Raw genomic sequence first — 26,707 nt, forward strand, 5'->3', positions numbered from 1 at the left:
GCTGGTTTTCTTTATTGAGTTTTATTATAGTGTGGGATGTATACTCTAACTGACAAGGATTTAAATTTAAATCCACAGGATTAAATTTTAAATCTTTCAAGGATTGTCGTTAGGGACCAATCAACGTGGATTTAAAATTAATCTTTCAAAAGATTAAAACAATTAGTCTTTGGAGGATTAATTTAATCAATACCAGTGGATTTATTTTTTCAAATCTTTACAGATTTAACCTTCACCCGTTGAATGATTTAAACCTAGATGCTTGCAATCTTTTCGGATTCATTTCTAATTTTCCTTGGGATTAAAACATTAAACACGATTTCTGAACCAGCAGGAAAAACAAAACAAAGTAAAAACAACAGTTTTAAAATATTTGCCTTCAAATTTTTATTTTCAAATATACAAGTTAAATAAAACACATAGTTTCGACAATAAACCTCGACATACATTCGACCTATGTTGTCCATAAACATGAAAAGTTCTATTTTGTAGCTACATGTTTATCACTCAAGGGTTAAATCTGCAATTTCATTCAAATATTCTAAGAAGATTCGAGTGGTCGTTAACCAATTGTTTACAGCCTCCGGGTACATTTGAGAGATTTAATTTTAAAACAAAACAATTTGTTTGTTTCCTAGATGGACAGTCTAGTTTAATACGACACTAGCTTTATTTCAAGTAATTCGTTTTAAAATAAAGATATTGCCACAAAAAATATATTAAAAGCTTTTGAATTAACTGATGCACTACCTTTCTCCCACAAATTATTTATTTTAAGCAAAACTGTATGCTGTATATATCCAAGGGAATGCCACTTCCAATTAGGTTTGTGAATTATGTTTGATATCAGTTGGATAACCGGATTTCATTGCAGCAAGGATCTCCAAAGTTGTTGGTTTTTCAGAATAGTCTGACCCACACTCAAAAACGGATTTTAAGAACTTATCAAAAGTTTCAACTACTGACGACCCCCCCCCCCCCACACACACACTAACTGGAATGCAATCCAGACGTATAAATTGCCCGTGATTCAGAGTAAATACATTAGTTTTGCGGTCTTTTACCTGGTAGACTCAGATTGCCGATGACAACTATCAGCGACGCAGCTGCAGCAAAGAGCCCCTTAATAACGGTAAAAAGGAGATACTATATGGGTTCGATTATTTTAACCATCATTTTTAGAATGTATTTGCAAATTGACAGTGTGAAGCTTAGTATTATTTCTTCCTCCATGGTATTATTAGACAAATATGTCAAAATTTTCATCAATCCCACCGTTACAACAGATTTACGAAAACTGTTTGATAAAATCTAAAATTATAATAGAGGCCATAGGCCTATAAATGCTTTAACCCTTTGTAAATGGGTGCCTAAACATCGTCCACAATAGTTCGTGTGCACCAACATGACAACGATTTACATATAAACTGCACAATGCCTTTTCATTTCGAGCGACGACCGACGATTTTGTTGCGGGATGTCAAAGGTCACTACTTTTAGCCTCGTACAAAACCTTTATTTCCCTTTTAACGTCATCGCAATTGCGATGACTTTAGAGAAACGCAGAATTAGCGACATCGCAATTGCGATGAATTTGAGGTTTGCGATCTCATCGCAAGTTTGTCAGCGATGAACGCAAACATAGACGTTAGTGAAATCGGCCCCTGACCTGACATATATATTGGACACATTGAGAATGACATGTAGTTTCCAGTTTTTCCTTAAAAACTGATACCTGGACAAAAGTTTTTTTGTTTTTGTTTTTTGTTTTTTTATTACAAAAAAAATCAATTGAATTTAAGTTGACTTTAAGGTTCGGGTACCCCTTAGCTTCATCTGACGTCACACCTCGAGGTTCGTGGATATGAACAGGGTTCAGATCAGCCCCAGGCAGCAATTCTGGTGTGTCTAGAATTTGCCATCCTCAAACATTTCAAACATTCACTCTAAATTACAAGGATTTAAATTTAAATCCACAGGATTAAATTTTAAATCTTTCAAGGATTGTCGTTAGGGACCAATCAGCGTGGATTTAAAATTAATCTTTCAAAAGATTAAAACAATTAAGTCTTTGGAGGATTAATTAAATCAATCCCAGTGGATTTATTTTTTCAAATCTTTACAGATTTAACCTTCACCCATTGAATGATTTAAACCTAGATGCTAGCAATCTTTTCGGATTCATTTCTAATCTTCCTTGGGATTAAAACAGTAAACACGATTTCTGAACCAGCAGGAAAAACAAAACAAAGTAAAAACAACAGTTTTAAAATATTTGCCTTCAAAATTTTATTTTCAAATATACAAGTTAAATAATACACATAGTTTCGACAATAAACCTCGACATACATTTGACCTATGTTGTCCATAAACATGAAAAGTTCTATTTTGTAGCTACATGTTTATCACTCAAGGTTTAAATCTGCAATTTCATTCAAATATTCTAAGAAGATTCGAGTGGTTGTTAACCAGTTGTTTACAGCCTCTGGGCACATTTGAGAAATTTATTTTAAAACAAAACAATTTGTTTGTTTCCTAGATAGGGTGAACATGGACAGTCTAGTTACGACACTAGCTTTATTTCAAATAACTTGTTTAAAAAAAAGATATTGCCACAAACAATTTGTTAAATGCTTTTGAATTAACTGATGCACTACATTTCTCCTACAAATTATTTATTTTAAGCAAAACTGCATGCTGTATCTAAGGGAATGCCACTTCAAATTAGGTTTGTGAATTATGTTTGATATATATTCACTAACGGGAATGCAATCCATACAAAAGACAAACTGCTTCAGCTTTCTCTCAGGGAAGTTGTTCAGGTTGCTGTATCTCTAGTGCTACTCCCCTCCTGTATTTGAAAAAACAAAACATGCTCGCGATAATGAAATGTTCTCATTTGAAATGCACAGTTTTTTCTTGACCGGTTTGGAAAAGGGGGGGGGGGGCTGTTTAAGTCCCAAAGAAACGTCTTTGAAGAATTCTGTCCCTGGTCGACATAACCATGATAAAAAACATGTAAACGTGACCCTTGACCTGTATGTGAATGTGACCTTGATATAGGGGAATCCGCATGTTTATGTGACAAGATAAAATACTTTCAAATTATCAGCTATCAGCTATTATAGGGGCCCCTCAAACGTGGATATGTGATTGTTTTTCAAATGATATTATTATAAACTCACTCCTTGTTTATAGCAAAAGCAATTGCATCAAATAAATCAAGTTCTAAATAAATGTGAGTTCTTTCTGATAGAGTTGATTTAAATAACATTGTGGCTTAAAGTGGAATTAGTGGGCCCATGTTTCACAAAGAGCTAAGTTTGATTTTAGCTGCAAATCAATCGCAGTTGCTAAGTAAAGTGTGATGTCACATTACAAATTAGCATGGTAATACTGACAATTTGTCTTGCAATGAATGTTATTGCTTAGTGAAATGGACCACTGTTACATTTCAGTAAAGGAAACATAATTTTAAACAACCTCCATCTAGGGGAAATAGTACTTACCAGCTTGTTCTGAATAATGTTCTGAACCTCAACAGCTACAATTGAAACCTCTTGACTTCTACACTGGATGAAGGAAACTATAAACAGCAAACACTAAGGAACAAAGGTCACCTGAAACATGAAAACATCCAGACGACTGTTAGTGTTAACAAACCCTCCACATCATTACCATGGAAAATGGTAGCATTAACTAAATGTAAAGTATATGTCACTGTAATTTACGGTTGTTTTTCTGTTGACCAGCACACAATCGTTGAATATAAAAAAACATGTCAGTCTCTATTTTCTAGTTTATGTTATTGAGGCTCTTGCAATAGGGCTCAGGTGGCCATATGCAAACAAACCACTCGTTTTTAAAAACAGTTTTGTATTAAGTTATATCTCCCACCATATCGTAAAAAGTATTACTTTCCTTAGCAACCATGCCAACAAATGCAAAATTTTAATTGTATCTTAATTGTATTACATGGGAATAATATATCAACGAAAAAACACAAGACATGCTTACCAGCTTGATCTGACTATTATTAACGTTGGAATTTGCATCAGATACAATTGAAATCTCTTGACTTTGCCTGAACGAAGAAAACTGTAAACAGCGATCAGAAGGAAGACAGGTCACCTGAAAAATGGAAACATTCAGACGATAACAATTAAGAAAACCTCACATTATTAGAAAGAGTTTTAGTAGTAGCCTATGGAACTTCAAACAAAGCTTTAACTAGAGACAATTTGGTCCAACAAAATTGTGTCATGTTTTGTTTTTTTCGACTCGCAAAAAATCTGTGCATTATATTTTCCAGGATTTAAGACTAAATTTTCTTAAATTATTTATTCTGCAAAACAATACCACTATGGGTTCACTCAAGATATGTTATTAAAAAGAAACATGATTCTCTTACTAATTTAAATTTGCTAGCCTATCGAAATCGTTCTTTCTTCATTTTTAGAGCACAGAGTCTATAAATTAGACACGTTTCTGTTGTAAAATATTGCCCTATCTACATATATTAATTATCATGTTGGGTGACCAACAAAACTCAAAAGCAACACCAAACAGTAAAACACTTCCGTTCGTGAACTGTAGAGAGAGTATAGGGCCTATGCAACGGGGAGCCGAAATCTGGTCCGCCGTCGTCGCTGGGAAAAAATGAACTTGGTGGGGGAAACTGAGTGAAAATCGGTCTTAAATTCACTCTTTTACTCTTCAAGTTCGTTGTCTCTGTCTATGCGGAGTATGGTCATGGCCATGGACATGATAACGTTTCTCCATGGAATGGTTAATGTTTGGTTTATTTAGTTAAAACAACGATGTTCACACTGACTTTAATACAACACCAAAATATACGTGGACGTTGTATAAAATGTATAACATTAACATAATTTCGTCGAGATATAATTTTTACCACAGGTCATGATCGTCGTGTAAACTGTAAACAATCATTGCAAAAACCTATCTATATCCTATCCGATATACTACGTCCTACATACGATTGGATTCACCTACCTCAGGAAATAATATTGAAGTTTTGCCTCCTTATTGCCGACTGTTCTGACCGAAGAAACTTGTGTGACTATGAATGACTGATCATCGTTCATGTACGTTTACATTTGTAATTGAACGTGCGCGTTTAGCATGCAGCAGACAGCAGTAGTACTAGTAGCTAGCAGCGCACACACAGTCGGTTTATTTTAATGGCTGCCGACAAAGTTTTGAGTTGTACGTTCGTGCAATACGTCACGAAATCGCGTCACGCTGATTGGTCCACTGTCCATAAAGTTGGCGTCCTTTTTTAATCGTTCGGAGGATTGAAAAACAAAATAGACTCTGCGGATAATTGTTGATTTATTAAATCGATTTGGACTAAAAATAAATCTTTAGGATTTATTTTAATTTTAATCCTATAAAAGATTTAAATTTAAATCTCTGTAATTTAGAGTGTTTGCCATCTTTTGTTTAAACTTCTACTGCAATTTTAGAATGTTTAATGTATAGTATATAAATGTGTATTTTTTATGAGCTAGGTCTGGGAGGGCTCATCTTGTTTGATGACAGTTTTTTTTTTACTTTTGCCTTTCCACTCGACGGCCTGTGCTTGTTTTATTGTTTTGCAATAAAATAAATAAATAAATAAATTTCCCGGGCACCCCCTTGTTAACTCTAAATAGCGCCCTCATTTGACTTAACAATTCATGCATGTGTAACCTAAATGGGTGTACAGCTGTGACAGGTGAATCTGACCCCTGGGGAAAACAAGTTGCCAAGAACGAATACCCATATAACGGTAAATATGCATTGATTCTGAATTTTAAACCATTTAATGTAGATTTCCAAGTGAAGTTCTTTCTGAAAAGTTTGTGAGGGGAGGATGGAGGGTCGAATATCGCGCATGGGTGCGCCAGTAAAGCTGTAAATTACAGTGGTAATCTAGTAGGCCTACCCCTGAAAGAGTCCTAGAAAAATAGAACTAGTTCGGTTTCGTTCCGCTATCGTCTCCCGTATACCGTCTCCCGTTACGGGAGACTAGCGGAACGAAACCACAATAGGGATAACTTTCCGTATGGCGCCACCACTTTTTCACTCATTTTTAGAAAAAGGGATATCGGATAATTTTCCGTATGGCGCCACCACCTTTTCACTCATTTTTACAAAAAGGGATATCTCATTGAGGTAAATTAGATACTATATTATTTCATATCGAATGAAAAAGTGGTGGCGCCGTACGGAAACTTTTCCGGGATATCTCATTGAGGTAAATTGGATACTATATTATTTCATATCGAATGAAAAAGTGGTGGCGCCAGTCAGTGGTTTCCGCTCTATCATTAGACCCAGTAGCTGATTGGGCGCTGGTGGTACTCCTTTTTCTTTCTGAAAATTTGTAATTTTTACGGTGGCTGATCTCCGCCAACAAATAAACACCTTTTCAGTTAGGGCGTTATAACGCCCTATACGGCGTTATAACGCCCTATTAGGGCGTTATAATGCCGTATATAACTGAAAAGGTGTTTATTTGTTGGCGGACGAGATCAGCCACCGTACATTTTACTAGTAAAATGTTGTCATTTAATATCACGATAATGACAAAACTTTCGAAATGTTGTCATTATCGGTCATACTTGACCATATGGAGATAAAAATAGGCAATGAAAACTGGACGGCTCAGGTAGAGGCTGTCCCAACTAATTCAGTAGTTGGGACGATGGTCCCAACTTGAGTGTTCAGTTGGCGGCCCAACTATATCTGCCACCCAATCATACCAAGGAACCAGTAGGCCTGAAGAACCAGCACAGCAGTTATTTCATCATAAACTATTACTGTTGTAAGTACTACAGTATTACTGCTGGTGTTCTGTAGACCTAGTTGCGATAACATAACCCTCCTGAGGGCGGAGCCGGAGGCCTCCGGCTTCTTCGCTCCGGCTCCGCCAATTCGGGTTACATTATCGCAACTGCTTTAGACCCACCCGTGTTGGGGTGCTGTTTTTTTTAAAATTTGATATTGATATGACAAATTTCGAAAAAAAGGAGTACAGCCCGCCCCACTTACTGGGTCTACTACTAGCCCACCTTGTTGAGCTGTTATGGCTCTCTTATAAAAAATCGGTCTCCCATTACAGTCTCCATTACTGTGATGAGACTGATTTATTAAAAGATAGCCATAACAGGTGGGCTAGGGTCTATTGTACTGGTGGTGCATGGTTCTACTTTGTGTATATAGTATAGCCCCCATAGATAGTGCAAATACCCGCTGCGTCTGAATAATTCAGATAAAAGTCTGAAGTTTCTCATCCATATAAAGAAACACAAGATCTGTGAATCTATCATTTGTGAGCCAAATTGTAAGTCGAGACAACTTGAAAGGTAAAAAATAATTTTAGAAGCCTAACTTATTGTGGTTATCTATGAGAGTTTTATCAGTCTCTTCATGCTCTTTGCAAGGCCCACTTATTTTAATAGTTAATATTGGCTCATCGCATTTTCATTTCCAAATATTTTTTATCCCTGCAGACCAGTCAGCAATTGATTGAACAACCATGGCTGCTGCATCAGGAAGACTGGGTTCCAGACTCTACCTATCGGCCAAGGGTTTCGCCTCGAGGCATCCAGCGATTGCAAACTCCATCACCTATGGAACGATCCTGGGCGTGGCTGAGACGACGCAGCAGACCATAGCTGGTTGTGAAAAGTATGACTGGCCAAGAGTTGGGCGGATGATGGTGATCGGTGGGTGTGCCTATGGCCCCATTGGGTTCTACTGGTACAGGTGGCTAGATAGGGCGCTTCCAGGGACAGCTAAACTCGCAGTTGCAAAGAAAGTCATCCTTGACCAACTGGTGTCTGCTCCGTTGTTTATAAGCATTTTTTACGTTGGTAAGTGGTAAACCATGTAGCCCCAAACTAAGGGGGAGGGGTGGCTATGGGCAAGGGTGGTAGGCCCCTTGCTGCTCAGAACCCTTGCCCCCAATCTTGCCCTCACCGATGAAATTGATTGGTTGATTTGTTTAAATTTTAATTCAATAAAAACAGCGCCAAGGATGGTGCAAGGTACATTACAACATAAAGGGAAGGTACACCTTGGTTAATTACTCAAAACAAATATTAACTTAAAAACTGACTTGTTAACGAGCATTGGAGAGCTGATGATTGTATAAAACATTGTGGGAAGCGACTCCCTCTGAAGTAATGTAGTTTTTAAGAAAGAGGTAATTTCTCACTTAAATAAGAGCTAGAAGTCTTTTATTCCTATCTGAAAGCACACAAACTCGTCCAACAAGGGTATTTTTTCTGTCATCAATTTCTCGCAACTTCGATGACCAATTGAGCCCACATTTTCACAGGCTTGTTAAACTTATGCTTATGATGGGATACACTAAGTCAGAACACTGGTCTTTGGCAATTACCAAACGTGTTCAGTACCTTTAACATACATGTCACAAAATTTGTACATAGAATATAAACCAATAGTGTTTCACAAGCAAATGACAGTCAACCCTTTTGTACTTTTAAAGCAGTTCAAGAGAAATTTGTAGGGTATCATGGTCGTCTCGATTGTAGAGCAATGAGCACCAAATTCAAGTCCTGGCGCTTGATTGATGTGGGGGTTTGGGTCCTGGTTGCTTTGTGCAAGATGCACGACTATAATTGCTTCTCTTCACCTGGGGTATAAATGGGTATACCTGTAAGGGTAGAGGTTGAAATTATGTATGAACACCCAGGGGCATAAATGGGTACCTGCAAGGGTAGGGGTTGAAATTATGTATGAACACCCAGGGGCATAAATGGGTATACCTGCAAGGGTAGAGGTTGAAATTATGTATGAACACCCAGGGGCATAAATGGGTACCTGCAAGGGTAGAGGTTGAAATTATGTATGAACACCCAGGGGCATAAATGGGTACCTGTAAGGGTAGAGGTTGAAATTATGTATGAACACCCAGGGGCATAAATGGGTACCTGTTAGGGTAGAGGTTGAAATTATGTATGAACACCCAGGGGCATAAATGGGTACCTGCAAGGGTAGAGGTTGAAATTGTGTATGAAAAGGCCACTGGAGCGCTATGGTCGCCTGGGGTTCAGAATACTTTTCAGGGTGCTGGAGAAAGATTAAAGGAATTTTATTGAACCACTGCCCGGCAGGCCCAGGGCACTATTGTAAAGGGCATTAGGTCTGTTTTTATGTAAAATGTGTATAATAAGAACTTGTTACTATAAGATAATTTTGTTTGTGTTTTGTGGGTCATTTGCAGGATCCAGTGTTATGGAACGCACAGACGATATTTCTGCTGAATTGAAGGAGAAGTTTGTCCCAACATACACTGCCAGCTGTTGCTTTTGGCCACTGGCACAGGTAAAGAATTCAAGTCTTGGTGCAAGACGTTTTTGTTGACTGTCACTCAACTATGGCGATCCCCTGCTCTGCATTTTTGAGCCCCTTGGAATGATTTTGGTTGATTTTGGCGGTCTAAAACATCCTCTTGATTGATTGACTGATTGACGAGTGCCTATTCAATATGAACATCTTGTACCAAGACTAGTAAAGAATTGCCAGATGCATATACTTTTTTAAAATTAAATTAAAAACATTTGTTTTCCCCAGATATTTATTGCTGGTGTTTTTAAATTAAAAACTCCCTCAAATCCGTTTAATCCTCTTTGCTGAAAAAAAGGTTCAGAAGGACTGAGACCACGCACAGAGTGGTACAGCACGAGGGCCTTTCACAATTTATTGCGATTTCTTATTTTAAGTCTTTAGAAGTAAACCATTTTCAGCTGTCTCAAAATGTTGTTCCCACACCCCAAGCTAATATAGTCTTGGTTCCAAGACCAAATCTCTGATTTCTGGAGATCTGGAAATCAGAGAAAAAGAGCGCCCGCTAACGTTCGTTCATTACAAGCGTGTACAGTTTGTTGCCGTGATCGGAACGTTGGTTGTGTGTGTGACCGCGCAGCACCAATGGTCTTGGAACTAAGACTAAAGCTAACGTTGTATTTCCCCTGAATATCTTATAAACTGTCTTTAAAACTTTCTCCAAAAATGACAGACCGTCAATTTCCTGTTTCTACCTCCCCACTTCCGAGTTGTTTACGTCGCCACGCTGAGTATGGTCTGGTCTAATATCCTCTGCTTCATGAAGAGAATTGTAAGTAAAGAAGAATAATAATAACAAAAATAATAATAGTAATAATAATAACAACAATTAATTGAATTTTTTTTTTTTGCGCTCTAAAATATGTAGTTAAAAAAAATATATAATATTATTATTATAATAATGCTGTTTTTAAAATACAGACCTGTAAGCTGTAGCTTTGTGCCAATGGGATTGCAAGGCCAAGTAATTCACTTCGGCAATATAGCTATGGCTTCAGGATTGGGCTGTTGCATATTTCAACAAAAAAATATTTACACAATTTTTGTTTACAAATATAGTTTAAGAGTTTAAGTTCCCTTTTTTTCTTCTTCTTTTTTTCTATTGCAGAGTATGCACAAAGAGGAGAAAGTGGTTCCAGTTTAGACAGCAATGTAGGGAGAACTATTTTCTACTACAAACCACATTAACAGGATTCCAACACTTTGAGTACCGGGTATGGCTCCTAATTTTTATCTGTTCTAAACAATAATTGTTACTATTCGTGACGTCCTTCAGAATCCGTTATTTTTTTACTGATTTGATGGCCTTATTAGTACTGCCTTAAATTGTGCTGAGGCTGGTGGCATGCATGTACCACTTTTATCAGAGTCTAACGCTTGGTTCATACTTCATGCAAAATGGGAAGCGAATTACATGATGCAACCAAATTGCTGCCAGCTTGCTGCTTGCCAGTTGTGATGCAAGGAATTTGGCTTCACTTTTACAACTCACTGTACAAGAATGACATACTCTTTAGGGTTCTGATGTTGAAGGATTCTGGTTGATTTAGAAGGAAAGATGTTTTCATTTTTTCCATTAGAAATAGATTACGAAATAGATTACACGCAGAGACTAATTTAAATAGCTATGAATTGCGCGTTCCGCGTGATAATATTGGCGTACGCGCGCGTCTGACACGCGGAAGCTAGCCGGTTGTATATAAACAGCTCCAGCTGGTCATTATCAACCAATTAACCACCCCCACGTGATGCACTCTCCACCAATAGGAGTAGCGAAACTGTCTGGGGTATTTATGAATATTTATTTATAGTTTCCTCCATACTGTGGCCATAGTTGGTACCTGCTGTCACCAGCATACCTTGATCGATTTGATGATCATGTGAAATTACCTTGAAATTTGTTTCAATGTTTTACCTACAAGTAGACAGGCTCTCAGCTGAAACTCTCAAGTGACTTTTTATTTGATCTTTCTTGATAGTTTTGCCTATCAATCAGCTCTATGGTGACACAAACCAATCTACGTGTATGACCCTACCTTTGAGTAGAAGGATACTCACTTGATTTATTCCAGGTTATGCATCAGTTAACACTGTTACCATCTGCAAATCATGTAAAAGAAATTGTTGAGAAAATAGAATTACCTGTTGTAAACAACTTACCAACCAACTCAGGACCGATGGTATAAATGCAAAAAAATAGTTAATGGCCTGATGTTTCAACCCTAGCAGAGTCGTTCTCGAAGGCTATCAAATAAACGAATTTGGCCTTCGAGAAAGACTCTGCTAGGGTTGAAATGTCAGGCTATAAACTATTGTTTGCAAGAGTAATTTATGTTTGTTTAACTAGGTTAAATTAAAATGACTGAAAATTACTGAAATATAGAAATGCCAAATCCTTTTTTTTAATGACAGGTAATGACATGCAAGTTTTAGTCACTTTTTGTTGTTTGGTTGTATTTATAGAACATATAATTATGGCATTTATGCAAATTTTCTAGCTTCTACCTAGCCCTGGCGGCCTTACACTTTCGTTTTGTACTACAGTGATGTCCTGGACATCAGGGTACATTTCTGGGGCGGAAAATTTTCACAGCTTCATCACTCAAATCTTACCTGCAAGAAACCACTAGTTTCAACAGATTCACATTCTATGGCGGCATACATTTTTCTGCGGTGGGTTTTGGTCCTCATATATTCCTCACAAATCTGTCATTTTCGTGAAATAATGCAGCTCCAACGTTAAAAAATTCCTGTTTCGATCGTTTTCTCACAGTGTTGTCTGTTGTCGTGCGTACGCGTATACATTCGCGTGCAAGACGCATGACGCAAGCTTAGACGCATGAGTTCTCGGTCACCGTATCTTGACTGCACAGCTTTAACATGCAACACAATTCAAAATTTGCGCGTCATGTGTCTTGCGTACACACGGCAGAGAAAGAGTCCTATATAGGGCTGGCTTATGCCCACCTTGCAGTTTTCTGTATTGTGTTCATTAAAATAACATTAGGCCTAATTATAAAGCTACAAATTCGTTCCTTGTTCTCATTAAATTGTGAGAACAAGTTCTAAAGTTTGAAAAACTTTATTTTGATATAGTTTTCCCATCGGAAATTAATCAGATGTATTTTAATAAAAAACAAATTTTTTAAATGCTATGAGGCTGCCTTGTAAATTAAAAAAATAATCTTTTTGCTCATATCTTCCATATTTTCTATGACACTTTATACTGTATTTTGGCTATAATTCTATTCTTCTCGAGTATTTTTCATAATTTTTAAAATAAATTAATATCAATAGATATAGATAACTTGAATGTTGACATCATTCTGAGAAGAACATTTATATTTTAGCATTTTGAATTGTCATTGAACCTTAATACCAGAGCTGAAAGAATATACGGGTGAAAGCTATGTGTATTGGTGTTTTAACATTTGTCGAGTATCAATTAAAGTAAGCTTTTTTAACAATATTTTATTAAACTTCTTTAGAAAATGTTTAAAATGTTGTAAGCTACTTTTTAAACTTTCTCGTGTAAGCAAGTTTACGTAAACATGTATGTGTGCAAATGTACTATTGAATTATAAAATTATAGAACTTTACTTGTCTGAATCTTGTAAATTGTTCTTTTTTAGTGGTTTCAGGAACAGTGGCTCACATAAAAAAGGGTTGATTAATCTTGGTGCAAGAGTTAGACCCCAACCCCAGTAGGTGATAGCGAGTTGGTATATACACATTCAACCAGGGACCTGCATGTTTAAAGGCAGTGGACACTAAGGCTCCCTCTGAAGTAACAGAGTTTTCGAGAAAGAAGTAATTTTTCACGAATTTGATTTCGAGACCTCAGATTTAAGTTTTGAGGTCTCGAAATCAAGCTTCTAAAAGCACACAACTTCGTTTGACAAGGTTTTTTTTTTTCATTATTATCTCGCAACTTCGACGAGCTACTGAGCTCAAATTTTCACAGGTTTGTTGTTTTGTGCATAGAGATACACTAAGTGAGAAGACTGGTCCACAGTTGGAAAACGTTTACAAAGCCAATGGGAGCTGTTGCACAAAATTTAGAGTACATGTATACAAAAGAGGGACAATAGAAGGTCCGCGGTTGCAGGCGTACACAAGCTTGTGTGTGTGTGAGTAGGTATACACTTAAAAACCGAGGACCAATAACAAAAGAGGGACAATAGAAGGTCCACGGTTGCAGGCGTACACAAGCTTGTGTGTGTGTGAGTAGGTATACACTTAAAAACCGAGGACCAATAACAAAAGAGGGACAATAGGAGGTCCACGGGTGCAGGTTGATACAAGCTTGGTGGGTTTGGGAGTAGTAGCATTGTGCAAGGTGTGCTGAAAATGTAAACGGAGCAATGTAGACAATTATTTTTGGAGGATAACTCGGTACGCTTTACAGATACATTGAATTATGTGCGTTGCTTGTCGTGTACTTTTTACACATTGCCCATTAAGCACAATGCATGGACAAGGATTTCTGGCCTTATAGGTTGATATGTCACACTGGGCAATTTACAGGCAACATGTTCCAGGCGATTTCCAAGAGAACCCAGTCACATGTACACATTCTTGGGGGATTGTAAGACATGGTTTAAAAAATTACTTGTGTGCTACCATACCCAAAGTGGTCCTGTACATGTAGCATGCACCTGCAGTTGGTTGCCTCCAAGACGCCTGCACAAGTTGTGTCGTGTGACAAGGTCCTTAGTCCTTACTAAGGAGGTATAGCACCAAAATTTGAGCTGATACGTCGTGTGTAGGGAAAGTGTTTTCACAAAGCATTGTTTGATCAGTAGTTTCCCCCCCCCCCATCTTCAAACTTATCTTCAAAATTATTTTGTGAAGAATAAAAATGAGTTTTGGTTTCTTTGGCCGGAACTCTCAATTTTATTTTGCACATCTAAAAAAAATCAAAAAAATCCAGAAAGTCTACTCAAAATAGACAACCCATAAAATACATTTGGAAAAAACTGTTTTTATACTAATAGTTAGAATTTCTTTTGGAAGGCAACAAATATAATATAATCTTTAAACTTTTTAAATATTTAAAAAATATTGTAAACAACTATTCTGCCATATATACATATGTCTTCCAATGCAATTTGAACAAATTAAGGCAAAATATATTATCACATCATGGTACACCTATGGTATTTGTCTTTACTTGGTGTATCCCAAAATAACAAACCTGTAAATTTAGGGCCTTTTTGTATCGAATTGTTTGCTTTCAGATGCCTGAGACTGAAGCCTTTCTCTTGAAGTGTTTTTTTGGTTACCTCTTGCCCTTTAACTACATTACTTCGTACGATTTTACTGTCTTTAAAGGCAATGGACACTATTGCCAATTACTCAAAATAACTGTAAGCACAACAACTTACTTGGTAACGAGCAATGGAGAGTTGTTGATAGTATGAAGCGTTGTGAGAAATGAATCCCTTTGAAGTAACTCCCACTTCAACTGAAGCTTTTTATAATATAAATATGAAAGCACACAAATTTTGCACATGAAAGCGTACAAATTCGTGCAAACAGCTGGGTGTTTTTTTCTTCATCATTCTCTTGCAATTTCGATGACAAATTTTCACAGGTTTGTTATTTTATGCATATGCTGGGGTTCACCAAGTGAGAAGACTGGTCTTTGACAATTACCAATAGGCGTCCAGTGCCTTTTACTTACAGTCATTAATTACCATAAGTGTACACTACATTTAAATCCATCACATGAAAGTTAACGAAATAAAAACAGGCTTCAACAATCAAATTCTGTTGTACACATTCTAAGTACAAAAGGCCCAATAAATTAAAGATATGAGCCCAATCTCACAGAGCTGCTTTAGCACAAAAAAAAGTAGCTAAGCACAACAAAGTTATGCTTACAAGATTGAGGTTAGCAGCCAAACTTCCATGTCACACATACAATTTGTGACTGGTATTCTGCTATTTTTTTTCTGCGCAAAAACATTTAAGCAACATTTTCTGCTTATGCAGATCTGTGAAATCGGACTCCGCTGGAAGAAATAACAACTTAAATTAGAAATTAAATACCAAAAATGGATTCGACTGCAAATACATAGCATGGGAAATTCAATTTGTGATCTGTAATAAGTTAAATAATAAATATTTTGACAAATTTCATAAATTACTTTTTAGCAGCTGCAGCGTTCTTCTTCAAACATTGTGCCACAAAATACTGATAAACTTTATACAATGTTAAGTGGGTTTGTATGGCCTACCCTTCTAGGAAATTTTTCAATAGGGACAATAAGTCCTCACTGGTTCTTTGTTTTCATGGGTCCTCACTAATCATTTGAGTACAAAACCAATTGGGATTGCTTCAATACAGGAACAACAGAAAGTACAATAGGTGTCCTCTCACATAATGGTCAAACACGACTGGGTGTGGTTGGTCATGTCCTCTTTTTTCACCATAACCCATATAGGCCTAATACACCAATATGTGTAAAGCACTGAATACTTCATACTTTCCCCCCGAGTCCTGTAAAAAAACACCGTAGACATATAACTCAAGTTGGATTCGAACCCACGACTGTTGCCATTTTAAAGCAGATGTCTTACAAACTAGACCACTGCAATTGGCTAGAGGCAGTTCGAATCTTACATTTAGAAGCGGGAACAGCATCAATTTTAAAAATTTTTTTGGACTAAAAGATGTTGAATTATACATTTATTGAAAGCAAATAGTATTTTGAAAAATAGACAACAAGTCTTATAGTGTTATTTAACAGACAAATGAACTCAAAATGTTTGAATACATATAAAACGCCTTTACCCTACAATGAAAAAGTTCCTTAAACATTAACAATGGCACTACAGGGGGGGGGGGTGTATGTATTTGCCCTCCCGCAAAAAGATCTCAGTCCCCATCCCCCACGGTCTAAATTAAATTTAACACCAATTCCAGGCCACATTAGTATTACCGCAGCTCAAGTCGGTCATCGTGGTAAGTCAGTGCTTTTTTAGCAGTACAAACAAAATAAACATTACCCCCTCCCCCCATAAACATGGAAATGTGGCCTCAAAGGAGTTAAATGATTCTTGGAAAAACAAACAGGACTTCTGGTCTATTTATGGATACCCTTTAAACGTATTTGGTATTTATTATTATTTTGTGTTTTATTTATTTATTTAATTATTCAAAAAAAATTGGGGGGGGGGGGGGAGGCAAACGGGGGGAAACGAAATAACTTGGAAGTGCTTTTGATGTATTGAACCATTCATTTGTGGGTTTTTTGGTGCTCTAAAATTGGATCCAGTTACACTTTAATTCATACTTGTATAGCTTAGACAGTGTAATTTTATGGTGCTACCAATAAAATAGATCGCTGCGGGATCAACAAGGGAGTTGTAGTTTTGACCATAGCAGGAGTAAAAGCAGCCAATTATTTGTTTCAAAAGTGTGCCCAGCTGTCTAGGTACCAAGAAGCTGCTGTTGCTAGGGTTTTATTGTACATTGGTTACATATGTGTACAGTGTGTCGCATTCAGGTGGCTTTCAAGTAAAAAATAAAGACATATCTTGATGCAATGTCCTCTAAACCAAACAAAAGGCACAATCTTTGTAAAGGGTGTTTTCTAAATTTCCATGGAATTGTTTCAATGACTCACCCCCTTTCATTGTTCCCAAAGTTGGTCGATTTCGAGCGCTGTGTACGAAACACCCGCGGGTTCCAGGTAACAGTAAGGAATTGTTTCTTGTTCATCTGCTCATTAAACAATGACTTGCGATATAATGATTGAAGATAACAAAAGAACTTTGAGAAGAGGATATTAATGTTACCAAGGTATAACAAAACAATTGTTGCACGCTGTGATGGGGTCCATGGGTTTTGTACACCCTCGGGTGTACAAAACTTCATGGACCCCATCACAGCGTGCAACAATTGTATAATGTACCACGGCTGCACAGCGCAATGGGTAACATGAGTTATGTTAACCGGTGTACATCAACTTGATCGTTCCCACCGTTGGTCGATTTCCAGCGCTTAGTACGAAAGTCCACGGGTTCGAGGGAACAGTGAAGAATGGTTTCGCCTGCTTATTAAACTGTGCATACTCCGTCGTTATAGTGTTTGAAGATGACAACATAACTTTGAGAAGAGGAATAATCATGTTACCAAGGTATAACAAAACAATTGTTGCACGCTGTGATTTGGGGTCCATGGATTTTGAACACCCTCGGGAGAAAATGGCACCCTTGGCTTAGCCTTGGGTTCCATTTTCCCCCTCAGGTGTACAAAACGCCATGGACCCCGTCACAGCATACAACAATTGTACAGTGAACCATACTAAAGTTCATCCGTGTATACATGAACCGTGCTACAGTTCATCCTTTAGAGCTTGAACGAGCCAATCATTTCCATAAACCTCATCAGAATCTTCCTCGCTCAGATAGTCTTCATCTGCATCTTCCTCTCGCCGCAGCAGCGATGAATAATGAAGCTTCCTCTTCTTGGGGACGAGCTGCTCAACCAAGACCACAACCATCCCCCAAGCAAGAGCCAGGCCTGCCGACGCACCGTACAGGACTTTCAACCCCACTTGATCATAGACGAGGCCCCCCACGGAACCCCCGATGAAGAAGCCGAGACCATGGTACATAGAGTTCAGGATGGATTGTGTGGATCGGTCCATAGCTGGGGGGGATATCTGCTCAGCGTACGAGGATACTGTTTGGAAGAGAGCCTGCTGACTGAACGCGCACAGCACTTCAATTGGAACGACAGCCCAAGGTGTCCACAGAAACGCAAAGTAGAGAAGACGTGATGAGAGGCACAGCAATGCCACAACCAGGACACCAGTGTGGCCGAGTTTTCGAGTCAACCAGCCAGTTAGAAAAAGCATTGGAATTTGGGAGGTGACAGAGACTAGCAGCGCAACTCCCATGACAACTTCTGATCCTCCAAGGTCTTGCACATGCCAGAAGAGGAAATTGTGTATGTTTGACGCTATCGCTCCTGCAATAAATGTAGTGAGTGTCACCACAACATTGTGCGGATCAGCAAAGAGCAGTCTGATGGCCTTACAGAATCTCATCTGCTTGTTTCCTTTCCTTATTGCAGGGATGGGGTAGAAGAAAGCCAACAAGAAGGCAAGTCCGAGGAGAACCGCAAACATGTAAAAGTGGATCATGAAGTGGCTCGCCTTCAGGAAGATACGGCAGTCCGTCTTGTCAACAATAACTGCAACAGTCACGGCAAAGATGGCAAAGCCAATCATACTCGGCACTCGATGTCTCTTGTACTTGTCAAGTTCATCTACAGCATCCAGAGTCTCATGTAGATTGCTGTCGCATATTTTGTCAATGGGGCACGAAAGGCTCTCCCCGATGACCACAATCAGGAGTGCAATTACAAACACAATGTGCTCAGATTCAAGGAAACTGGTCAGAGGTTTACTTACAATGTCCTGTGCCTGGCCCAACGACTGAGGATATTGGTTATTTTGTGATATTTCAGATGCCTCAGTCGGTACAGTGTGTTTATCGACGTTGCTACGCTTCTTTCTGTCACGAGATACACTTGGTTTTCCTGCAAAGATAGAGTTTGTCGTTTCAATCTTTTGCCTCCGGTTTGGTTTACTATTTGAGTTTTCTGTCAAAGTGGGTTTCCTCTGCCTTTGGTTTGGCTTATGATTAAATTTCTTCTTTTTGTTTCCTGATGCTTGATTCTGATCGATGTTACCCCAGTTCAGATGGGTCCCAGGTCTTTCATCATTGTGATTTGGATTTAACTTAAGGTTATTGCTTTGTGGCTGCATCACAGATTCATGGTTATAATATTGGTTGTGACTTAGTTGCTGGTTGTTGCTTTTCGTTGTCGAAGGGGACACATTAGCAGGTAGAGTTGGAGTGGTTGAAATAAAACTAGGTACTGAATCTTGATAATCCTCAAGTTGGGACTGTTCATTGTTTGATTGGAGATGATCAGCTGTAGATTCTTCAGTGTACTGGGAGTTGGATTCTGGCAGAGTATTTGACTCTGGAAGGGGGTGGCTTGGCTTAGGAGTCCAAATCTGATTTGCATTATTGTGAGGTGAAGGCCGTGCTGTACTTCCCATATCGTGGTTGAGATTTGGATGGAAATTATCAAAGGGTAGTTTTCTGGTTGGTTTTATTCTTAAATAAAGAGTTGTTGTCTTCTTGGTGTTGATCCACAGGTTAGAATCAGTTGAACCGATGAAGTCCTTTGAGGTTTGAGAGGTTGAGAATGGACTACCTGACAGGGTCGATGTGTGACGAGTTGTAGGGGCGGTTGATGAAGGCATGCTTACAGCATCTTCATTATCAACTCTTGAGTTGTTCGAAGGTTCTCTGTAGTTTGCCGATTTATTTCTAGGGTTGCAGTAGGCTAAATAGAGATCTCCATCTGCTGGCGGTAACAGCGTCAACCCAAGGTTAGATGCCAGCATCATAAACATAGCAACCATCAAAACGATACGCTGTCTGCCATGTTTTGTAGCACAGCTGCTCCACAGCGGTGCACCCCACAGTGCAACGAAAGCCTTCAGTCCACAGACGACACCCGTCTGGGTGGCACTCAGGCCTAGTTGACGGAAGTACAGGGTCAAAAAGGGGAAGAGGCATGCTTTACTAGCTGAGTACGTAAAATAGAAAAAACTGACAAAGGTCAGAGTTCGTTGTAGGTCGACTTGATCTCCTTTGGGCATAGTGGATGAATTTTCAGTTCTTCGATGTTGACAAATGTCCCACAATCTCTAATCTGCTGTCTTCATTTTTCTACCAGTTGGCATGTTAAATCAGCTGAGGGTCTGTGAAAGGAAAAAAATCAATCATTTAACAATAACCTCAAATTTAATTGATGTTTTATATTTTGATATTCGCTCATATTAGAGCCAAACGAGAGAAAACATTAAATAAATTTAAGTTTTAGATGTGGGAGGAAAACCCAGAGAAAGTCCATGCAGTCAAGTAGGGACTGACTGATAACCAATCCACACAGTACCGCCCCTGGTGGGATTCGAGTCGATGTCTTTATAGAGGTGGAAGGCGAGGCAAGATACCACTATACAAACCTGACCACCTGGGCCCAATTTCATGGCTCTGCTTACCGTAAGCACAGAATCGGCGCTTACGGAAGCAGGGAATTCTGTGCTTACGGCAAGCGTATTTCACGGGTAAGCGGTGAATTTGTCTTCTGCGCGTGCGTACTCCACGTTACTAAACATTCTACGCTTACAAGGCTAGCGCAGAAATTCGGCGCTTGCACGTAAGCGGGGAATCGCGATTGTAAGTGCAGAATTCGGCAGTAAGCAGAGCCATGAAATTGGCCCCTGGTTTACGAACATTCTAAAATAAAAATTATAAATAAGTTACAAAAGTCTTTTCAAAAGATGCCATGTGACATGTCTCAGATCACAATTCTTTTCACTGATTTGTACTAAAAAATAAAAAAGGTATTTAAAAAAAAATTAAATTAAATAAACTACCTTTCCTTGCTTTTTTTTATTGGTCATAACTCATAATGACTCATATACAGTCGTTTGACCAGTTCTGGATCACTTTTTGAATTCACATTGTTTTTTATTGCAATCTCTTTGATATCTTAAACAAAAAAGTTTATCAGTTTACCTAAACATGTCATAAAACTCACCAAGTATTCACTGACAAAAAAAGATTAGTTCTTTTGAAGAGGCTTTGAGAAAAGTATCGTCACCTGTTTGACCAGTTCAGGATCAGTTGAATCTATTCTGAATCAGAAGAGTGCCCTTTATTGCAAACCCATACTCCCATTCATAAAACTGCCTCTCAAGGACACGAAACCTCAGGGGTGTGTTGGCATGGACTTGGACTTCCTTTTCTTTAGCGAATGTCATGCAAGTGTCTGCAATAGCAGCGCAAAATCCCAGCGACAAAACCACAAAACAACAGCAAAGGCAAGTGAAAAAGTGAAGCGAACCTAAAAAGCATTATTGACCCCTCCAAGTTTAATTTTCTAAAAAAAAAAAGAATTCTACAAGAATTTGTTGAAGTAATGTTTCTCAAAAGCAGCTAAATAAACTTTCTACTGCAGTAGTATGATTTTATCTTACTTAGTAAGTTAGTGTGGCACCATTTGACGCAACGAGATGTTGAGTGATCCCGAACTGGTCAAGGGTAAATTGCCCCCACAAAGAAGATTTTGGTAACTTCGTCTCCTCAAAAAAACAAAATGACTGCACAGTATTAACAGGAATGTTTTTATACACATTCTTATCATTTTACATAAATATTTTTTGCCCCGGCACTCCAATTCTAAAGGTAAGAAGTTTAAACAGTGTTTTTCAACCAACATTTTTAAACGAAAAAATGATCAATTTCGCAGATAACCTTCAGGAAATCGGTAATAATTTATTTGCTAATGATATTTGGCACCTTATTTTTAGGTTTGTTGGTTTAATGGGTGTTAATCTCCACCTTTATCAACAGAAATTGGTAATAATGAGAAGTGATATAATTATTTGGTTATTGCAAAGTTGAAGTGATCCCGAACCGGTCAATGATCCCGAACTGGTCAAATGACTGTATTACTTAATGAGTCTGTCAATAAGGAAGAGTAAAAAAAGGCAGTGGTCGGAATCAATTGTTTTGTCAATTTGTTTTGATTTCGCCTTTTACTTTTTATAGCCTATCTATGTTATTATTAATTATTTATCGACATTAATAAATAAAGTAACTTTAGATACTAGTAGTAGTAAAAAATAAAAACGAATGAAAAAGTGGTGCAGGGTCACAGGTGGATACGGAAACTTTGCCGGTAAAAAGGCTTACACTTTATTATTCAGCTTGTCTGTACTCTAGTCTCTGCTGTCGTCGTTTCATGCGTAATCGCTTCATCTTCTTTCTATCTAAAGACTAAAGTAAAGGAAAGATCGTGTCAGCCGCCACTGTACCACCGTCGTGTCTACAAATTGTGTGTTTTTCGTTATGTTGAAAAGTTTCGTTTTTTAAGCTTCCATGATAACCCATCCGCCTGTTGGCGGTTTCAAAGTGTGACGTAATGCTAGTCTCTTTCAATCAGCTGCTAGTTGCTGTTTATTTCATTATCTTTTCTTTGCATTATTAGTTAGGAAGGTGAAAATTGACGACGAAATTGTAACTCAAATTCAGCCTATCAAATTGTAATTTTTGTTTGTTGTTTGAGGATAAAAAAATGCAATGTTTATTTTTTTTTTGGGGGGGGGGGGGGGGAGCGGGGTCAGTAGATTATGCGAACGCCAAAATCCCTGTACGGATTGGAGTTTAGTTTTTGTCAATTCTTTTACAGCAATAACATAACAAACTCCCGGGTTAATGAAAATTTATCCTCATTGGAAAGTTGACAACAACGGGAATTTTAATTCCCTTTGTTGTCAAACTACTTTCCTAATAAATGCACAGAGTGTCTCTTTTTCAGAAAATATGAGCAGGGTACTAATGCTACTATGTTTGATGGCAGGGTCATTCGTCTCAACTGATAAATCTGTTTCCGCCCCCTGCCCCCGAACTTATTTCATCCATGCGTAAGCCCCCTCCATGGCCCCGCCCCTCTTTCCCAAAACAACCTTTTTTATTAGTAGACTAGGTACCCTTTCACTCATGTGCCAGCGTGGACTAATCCAACATGGCAGCCAGGGTGAGTGTTGGCGATGAAGTAATTCCTACATCGACACCAAATCACGTGCCTAAAGCTACCCCTTCCTCCAAACCACCCTTGAGAATGGATAGCAATTTGCAGAAGGTAATGTGTGATGTCTTATATGTGTTTGTTATATTTCATGGGTGTATTTTGAATCTTATGTGAAGTCCGGACTCTGCTCTGTCCCCCTACAAAATAAAAAGGGGGTTCGTAGCTTAATGCGTTGTTCGTGGCAAGGGGGCGGGGCTTTTTAGCAAAATGCCCCCATCCAAAACGCATATTTCAGGCATGTAATAACTTTTTAAAAAGACAGGGTTGGAGGACTGCAGAATTTCACTAAATAAAACTTAAGGTTAAGTAAAAGCTGGCAAATCTTGTTCAAAATAAAAATCATAAATGAACAGATGAATGACAAAATCATTTCCCCCCCCCCAAACAAAGTTGTTTTTTGTTATCACAATTCCTATCTAAAGAAAGTTTATAATTTTTTATAGTAGTAGGGCCCTAGTATATCTATAGTTTTTCCTTATTCCGATTTGTGGCTCCCGAGAAAGGAAATAAAAGTCTTTAAATAAATTGAATCAATTGTACATCTCTCCAGACTAGTCCTATAGCCGTACTTGTTCAGACTCAGACTCAGAGGTAGAATGGTCAAACTAAGTCATCGAAACAGTCAGTGTCTGGCAATACCCACTGCCTTTTTTTAGGCAGTGGACACTATTGGTAATTACTCAAAATAATTGTTAGCATAAAACCTTACTTGGTGGCGAGTAATGGGGAGAGGTTGATGGTATAAAACATTGTGAGCAGTGAGAAACGGCTCCCTCTGAAGTGACATAGTTTTAGAGAAAGAAGTAATTTTCCATGAATTTGATTTCGAGACCTCAGATTTAGAACAGAGGATTTTTCTCAGTATCTTTGCTGTTCCCAAAAGCACTATTATTATTATTATTATTATTATCTTTTTCTTGCACAGATGTTCATTGAACCCTCGTTGAGAGATATGTCGGAGAGTCTTAGTGAGGTCATGAAAATGATGGAGAAACACGGCAGGTGAGCTTTGGTTCAGACTATTTGGGTCGGAATTAGGGAGCAATGACCACAACAAATCTGGAATACATTCATATTAAAAAACTGCAATGGGCTAGTCAACACCTCTCCAAAACTTGCCATGTGTGTTTGTAAAAACTATGCAACCTTCTTGATTCAAATATTAATTTTTCTTCCTTTTTCAGAGATTAGTAATATGATTAAACAATTTCTTGAGTGTTAGAATGTAACTTCATTTGCTTGACCATTATTAAACTAGTTGTGATGGCTGCAAAATCAGAGAGATACATTTATGTGACTAAAATCTAGCTAGGGCCAGTTACTAGCCCAGTTGGCAGCAAATGTTTTGATCGAAAAGGGTTAACAGCTTTATAGGCTAGTGTTTTTTTTTTCCTCCCTATGTGACTGGATCAATAGGCTTTCAAGCTAAGTGTTTAATTATACTTTAGTTGATTCCGGCCATCACATTACGGTTGTTTTGTAAATTTCTTGTGCATTTACGGTCTGTTTTGCTTTTTTATTTAAATTTTCATTTATATATTAATTTCACTTGTCTGTACTGACTGTTTGTGCTTGTTAAGTGGTCAAATAGAGAACAAGAATGTAATTGGGCCGAGTTGATCAAAATAAGTTCAGAGAATGCCAGTCCATTCCTTCCTATTGTATACTGCAGGAAACTGGATACAAATAAGGATGAGACAGCACCCTGGAATAATGTACAAACCACCATGAATTCTCCTGAACCTAGTATAAACAGGTTGGACTCTCTATCTCTAGTTCACAATATTCGTCAGTTTGACATTTTCTGGTGTTTTGTAGGAATTTTGGGTTGATCGGTTCTGGTTTATTCCCATGCATGCAATTGTCATATTATTTACACTTTGCATACAAATATAGGTTTTTCTCTGTCACTTTTGGGTAAACAAAGCACCCAATTTCATTTTTTTTTCCCCCTTCTTTTTGGGCATTAATTAAAAGCTTCTCAAAATAGTTGTTCATATTTATGTGCAGGCAAGTGTTCTTTTTTGCGTCATGCGATTTAAAAAGATAACCATTCAATCTAACAATCCACTTCAGAAGCAGTTAATTCCACGCTTATTTCAAGCATATATCACAGGTTAGCAGGGAATTCATGCTTGTGTGCGAGTGTAGTCCACAATTTTAGGAGGAGTTGGCAACGTTAGCTCAGAATTGCGCGGTAAGCAGAGCCATGAAACTGGGCTTTGGTCCTGCTGGCCAGTCACCTGGTCACTAAACAAAACCCTCAAGTTTGAAACAATTCAACTGCATTGGTTGTGTTTGGACTTTAATCATGCTGCCTCCATCTCGGTCATGTTCCTCGTATCAAGTAGCAATAATGAATGCTAATAATCACTTTGCAAAACAGGAACCAGACTATTTTGTTCTTCCAGCCTCGGTTTGGTAACATTGATATCAATGGGAGAAATTCAAGATGGCTGCACCATGATAAAGGTCTATGGCCTTTTTCAAAACAACGACTTCGGCTTTGGATTTGGCTTCAAGCTCCATCCTTGCGTCTGAAGCCCTGAGGGCTAACGCGAAACACGCGCAGTTGTCAAAACAACAGCGGGGCCAAGCTAACCTGAGCTGAAACCAAGGCTGAAGCCGTGGTTTGCAAAGGGCACAACTGTGCACTGTTTGTGCACTGAACTGTGTGATGTGTAACCATGCACAAATTTTTTTTATTACATTCAAAACCAAATTGGATAAATATTATTATCAGACATTGCTTGTAAAAAAAGTAGTCAACATGCATAGATGCAGGTGTAAACAGAAGGTTTAGAGCCATTTGGAGTTTTTAATTGTGTAAATATGTGGTGAACAACAAAAGAACAGTTGAGTATTATGCATACATTTTAGACAGCTGTTGTTTGTTTGTGTTAGGATTGCATGATGGTGAAGGTTTTTTTATTTTTGTGAAAGCACAGCTGTGACATGCTGACTTTATGCTGTTAGACTTATATTTAGTTTTTCTCATATTTATTCCTTCATATTCGCTGAAAACAAATGCAACATTTGTTAACCAACTAGTCCTAATTATTGTTTATTCAAGGAAATCTCTAGGAGAATATTTGATTCCTGTTTTTATTTCATGTTTGAAAATGATAAAACAAATTTATTAATTTGTAACATTTACCTACTTTTTGAAAAATAGCTAAGATAACATTTTGATAAGAATAAATTAACATTGATAGTAAGTTGTTTTTCGGAAGTGGGTTGTTAAATATTTATTCTATGCCTTTCATTTATTTATGTATTGCATTTAGACTTTCTTTTTATTTATTTATGTTATTATATTTTTGGGGAGGGGTCTTTGTTCATTTTAGTGTTTTTTTAATTTCCCTTTCTTCTTTTATTCCAGTGGTCAGAAATTGGATGAAATTGTTTGCAAGTTGGATAGCATCATCGTACAAGATGATGTGGATGGCCAAGCTGTGTAAGTTGAAGCACTTTGGTTTCAAGGCAAAGTATATCTTTGGTTTTTTGGAACCGTTAAATATTTTTTGGTCATTATATAAAGGTAGAAATACAGTATATCTAACTCATGAAGAATATTGGGTGAAAAATTCTCATTTGTGGTTGTTAACTTGTGAAGTAATAACCAAAAGTATT

General features: G+C 37.9%; 3 protein-coding genes and 1 long non-coding RNA gene across 5 annotated transcripts in view; 2 read left to right on the plus strand and 2 right to left on the minus strand.

The window, feature by feature from the left end:
* Positions 1-2,017: 2,017 nt before the first annotated feature.
* Positions 2,018-5,396, minus strand: LOC139944066 (uncharacterized). Its single transcript, XR_011786913.1, has 4 exons — positions 5,017-5,396; positions 4,018-4,131; positions 3,510-3,620; positions 2,018-2,851 (listed from the first exon to the last, which is right to left on the minus strand). It is a non-coding gene; the product is annotated as an uncharacterized lncRNA (long non-coding RNA).
* Positions 5,397-5,714: 318 nt separating this feature from the next.
* On the plus strand, positions 5,715-13,298 carry LOC139944611 (mpv17-like protein). Its single transcript, XM_071941667.1, has 5 exons — positions 5,715-5,794; positions 7,521-7,883; positions 9,260-9,360; positions 10,055-10,153; positions 10,490-13,298. The coding sequence occupies exons 2-5, from the start codon at positions 7,547-7,549 to the stop codon at positions 10,523-10,525; spliced, it is 573 nt and encodes a 190-aa protein (XP_071797768.1). The 5' UTR covers positions 5,715-5,794; positions 7,521-7,546; the 3' UTR covers positions 10,526-13,298.
* Positions 13,299-14,248: 950 nt separating this feature from the next.
* LOC139944319 (major facilitator superfamily domain-containing protein 6-like protein B) lies at positions 14,249-22,324 on the minus strand. The gene is made up of 2 exons (XM_071941310.1): positions 22,177-22,324; positions 14,249-20,177 (listed from the first exon to the last, which is right to left on the minus strand). Exon 2 carries the CDS (start codon positions 20,073-20,075, stop codon positions 17,727-17,729), a length of 2,349 nt encoding a protein of 782 aa, XP_071797411.1. The 5' UTR covers positions 20,076-20,177; positions 22,177-22,324; the 3' UTR covers positions 14,249-17,726.
* Positions 22,325-23,002: 678 nt separating this feature from the next.
* The window catches only part of LOC139943661 (putative pyridoxal-dependent decarboxylase domain-containing protein 2), a 31,212-nt gene continuing 27,507 nt past the window's right edge, over positions 23,003-26,707 (plus strand). The window contains exons 1-4 of one of the 2 annotated variants that reach the window (XM_071940392.1): positions 23,003-23,125; positions 24,000-24,076; positions 24,747-24,830; positions 26,457-26,531. In XM_071940392.1, the coding sequence (XP_071796493.1) occupies positions 23,009-23,125; positions 24,000-24,076; positions 24,747-24,830; positions 26,457-26,531 (353 nt within the window). In that variant the 5' untranslated portion in view covers positions 23,003-23,008. The remainder of the gene's footprint in view (positions 23,126-23,999; positions 24,077-24,746; positions 24,831-26,456; positions 26,532-26,707) is intronic. The other variant, XM_071940393.1, reaches the window with a different exon arrangement.

This window comes from Asterias amurensis, chromosome 11 (assembly GCF_032118995.1).
Source record: "Asterias amurensis chromosome 11, ASM3211899v1".
Lineage (NCBI taxonomy): Eukaryota > Metazoa > Echinodermata > Asteroidea > Forcipulatida > Asteriidae > Asterias > Asterias amurensis.

Excerpts from the sequence above, each read along its gene's own strand:
- LOC139944319 (XM_071941310.1), bottom strand. The coding sequence starts at position 20,075 with ATGCCCAAAGGAGATCAAGTCGACCTACAACGAACTCTGACCTTTGTC.
- LOC139944611 (XM_071941667.1), top strand. The coding sequence starts at position 7,547 with ATGGCTGCTGCATCAGGAAGACTGGGTTCCAGACTCTACCTATCGGCC. Across the intron at positions 7,884-9,259 it reads TATAAGCATTTTTTACGTTG|GATCCAGTGTTATGGAACGC; the intron begins GTAAGTGGTAAA and ends GGTCATTTGCAG. Across the intron at positions 9,361-10,054 it reads GCTTTTGGCCACTGGCACAG|ACCGTCAATTTCCTGTTTCT; the intron begins GTAAAGAATTCA and ends CAAAAATGACAG.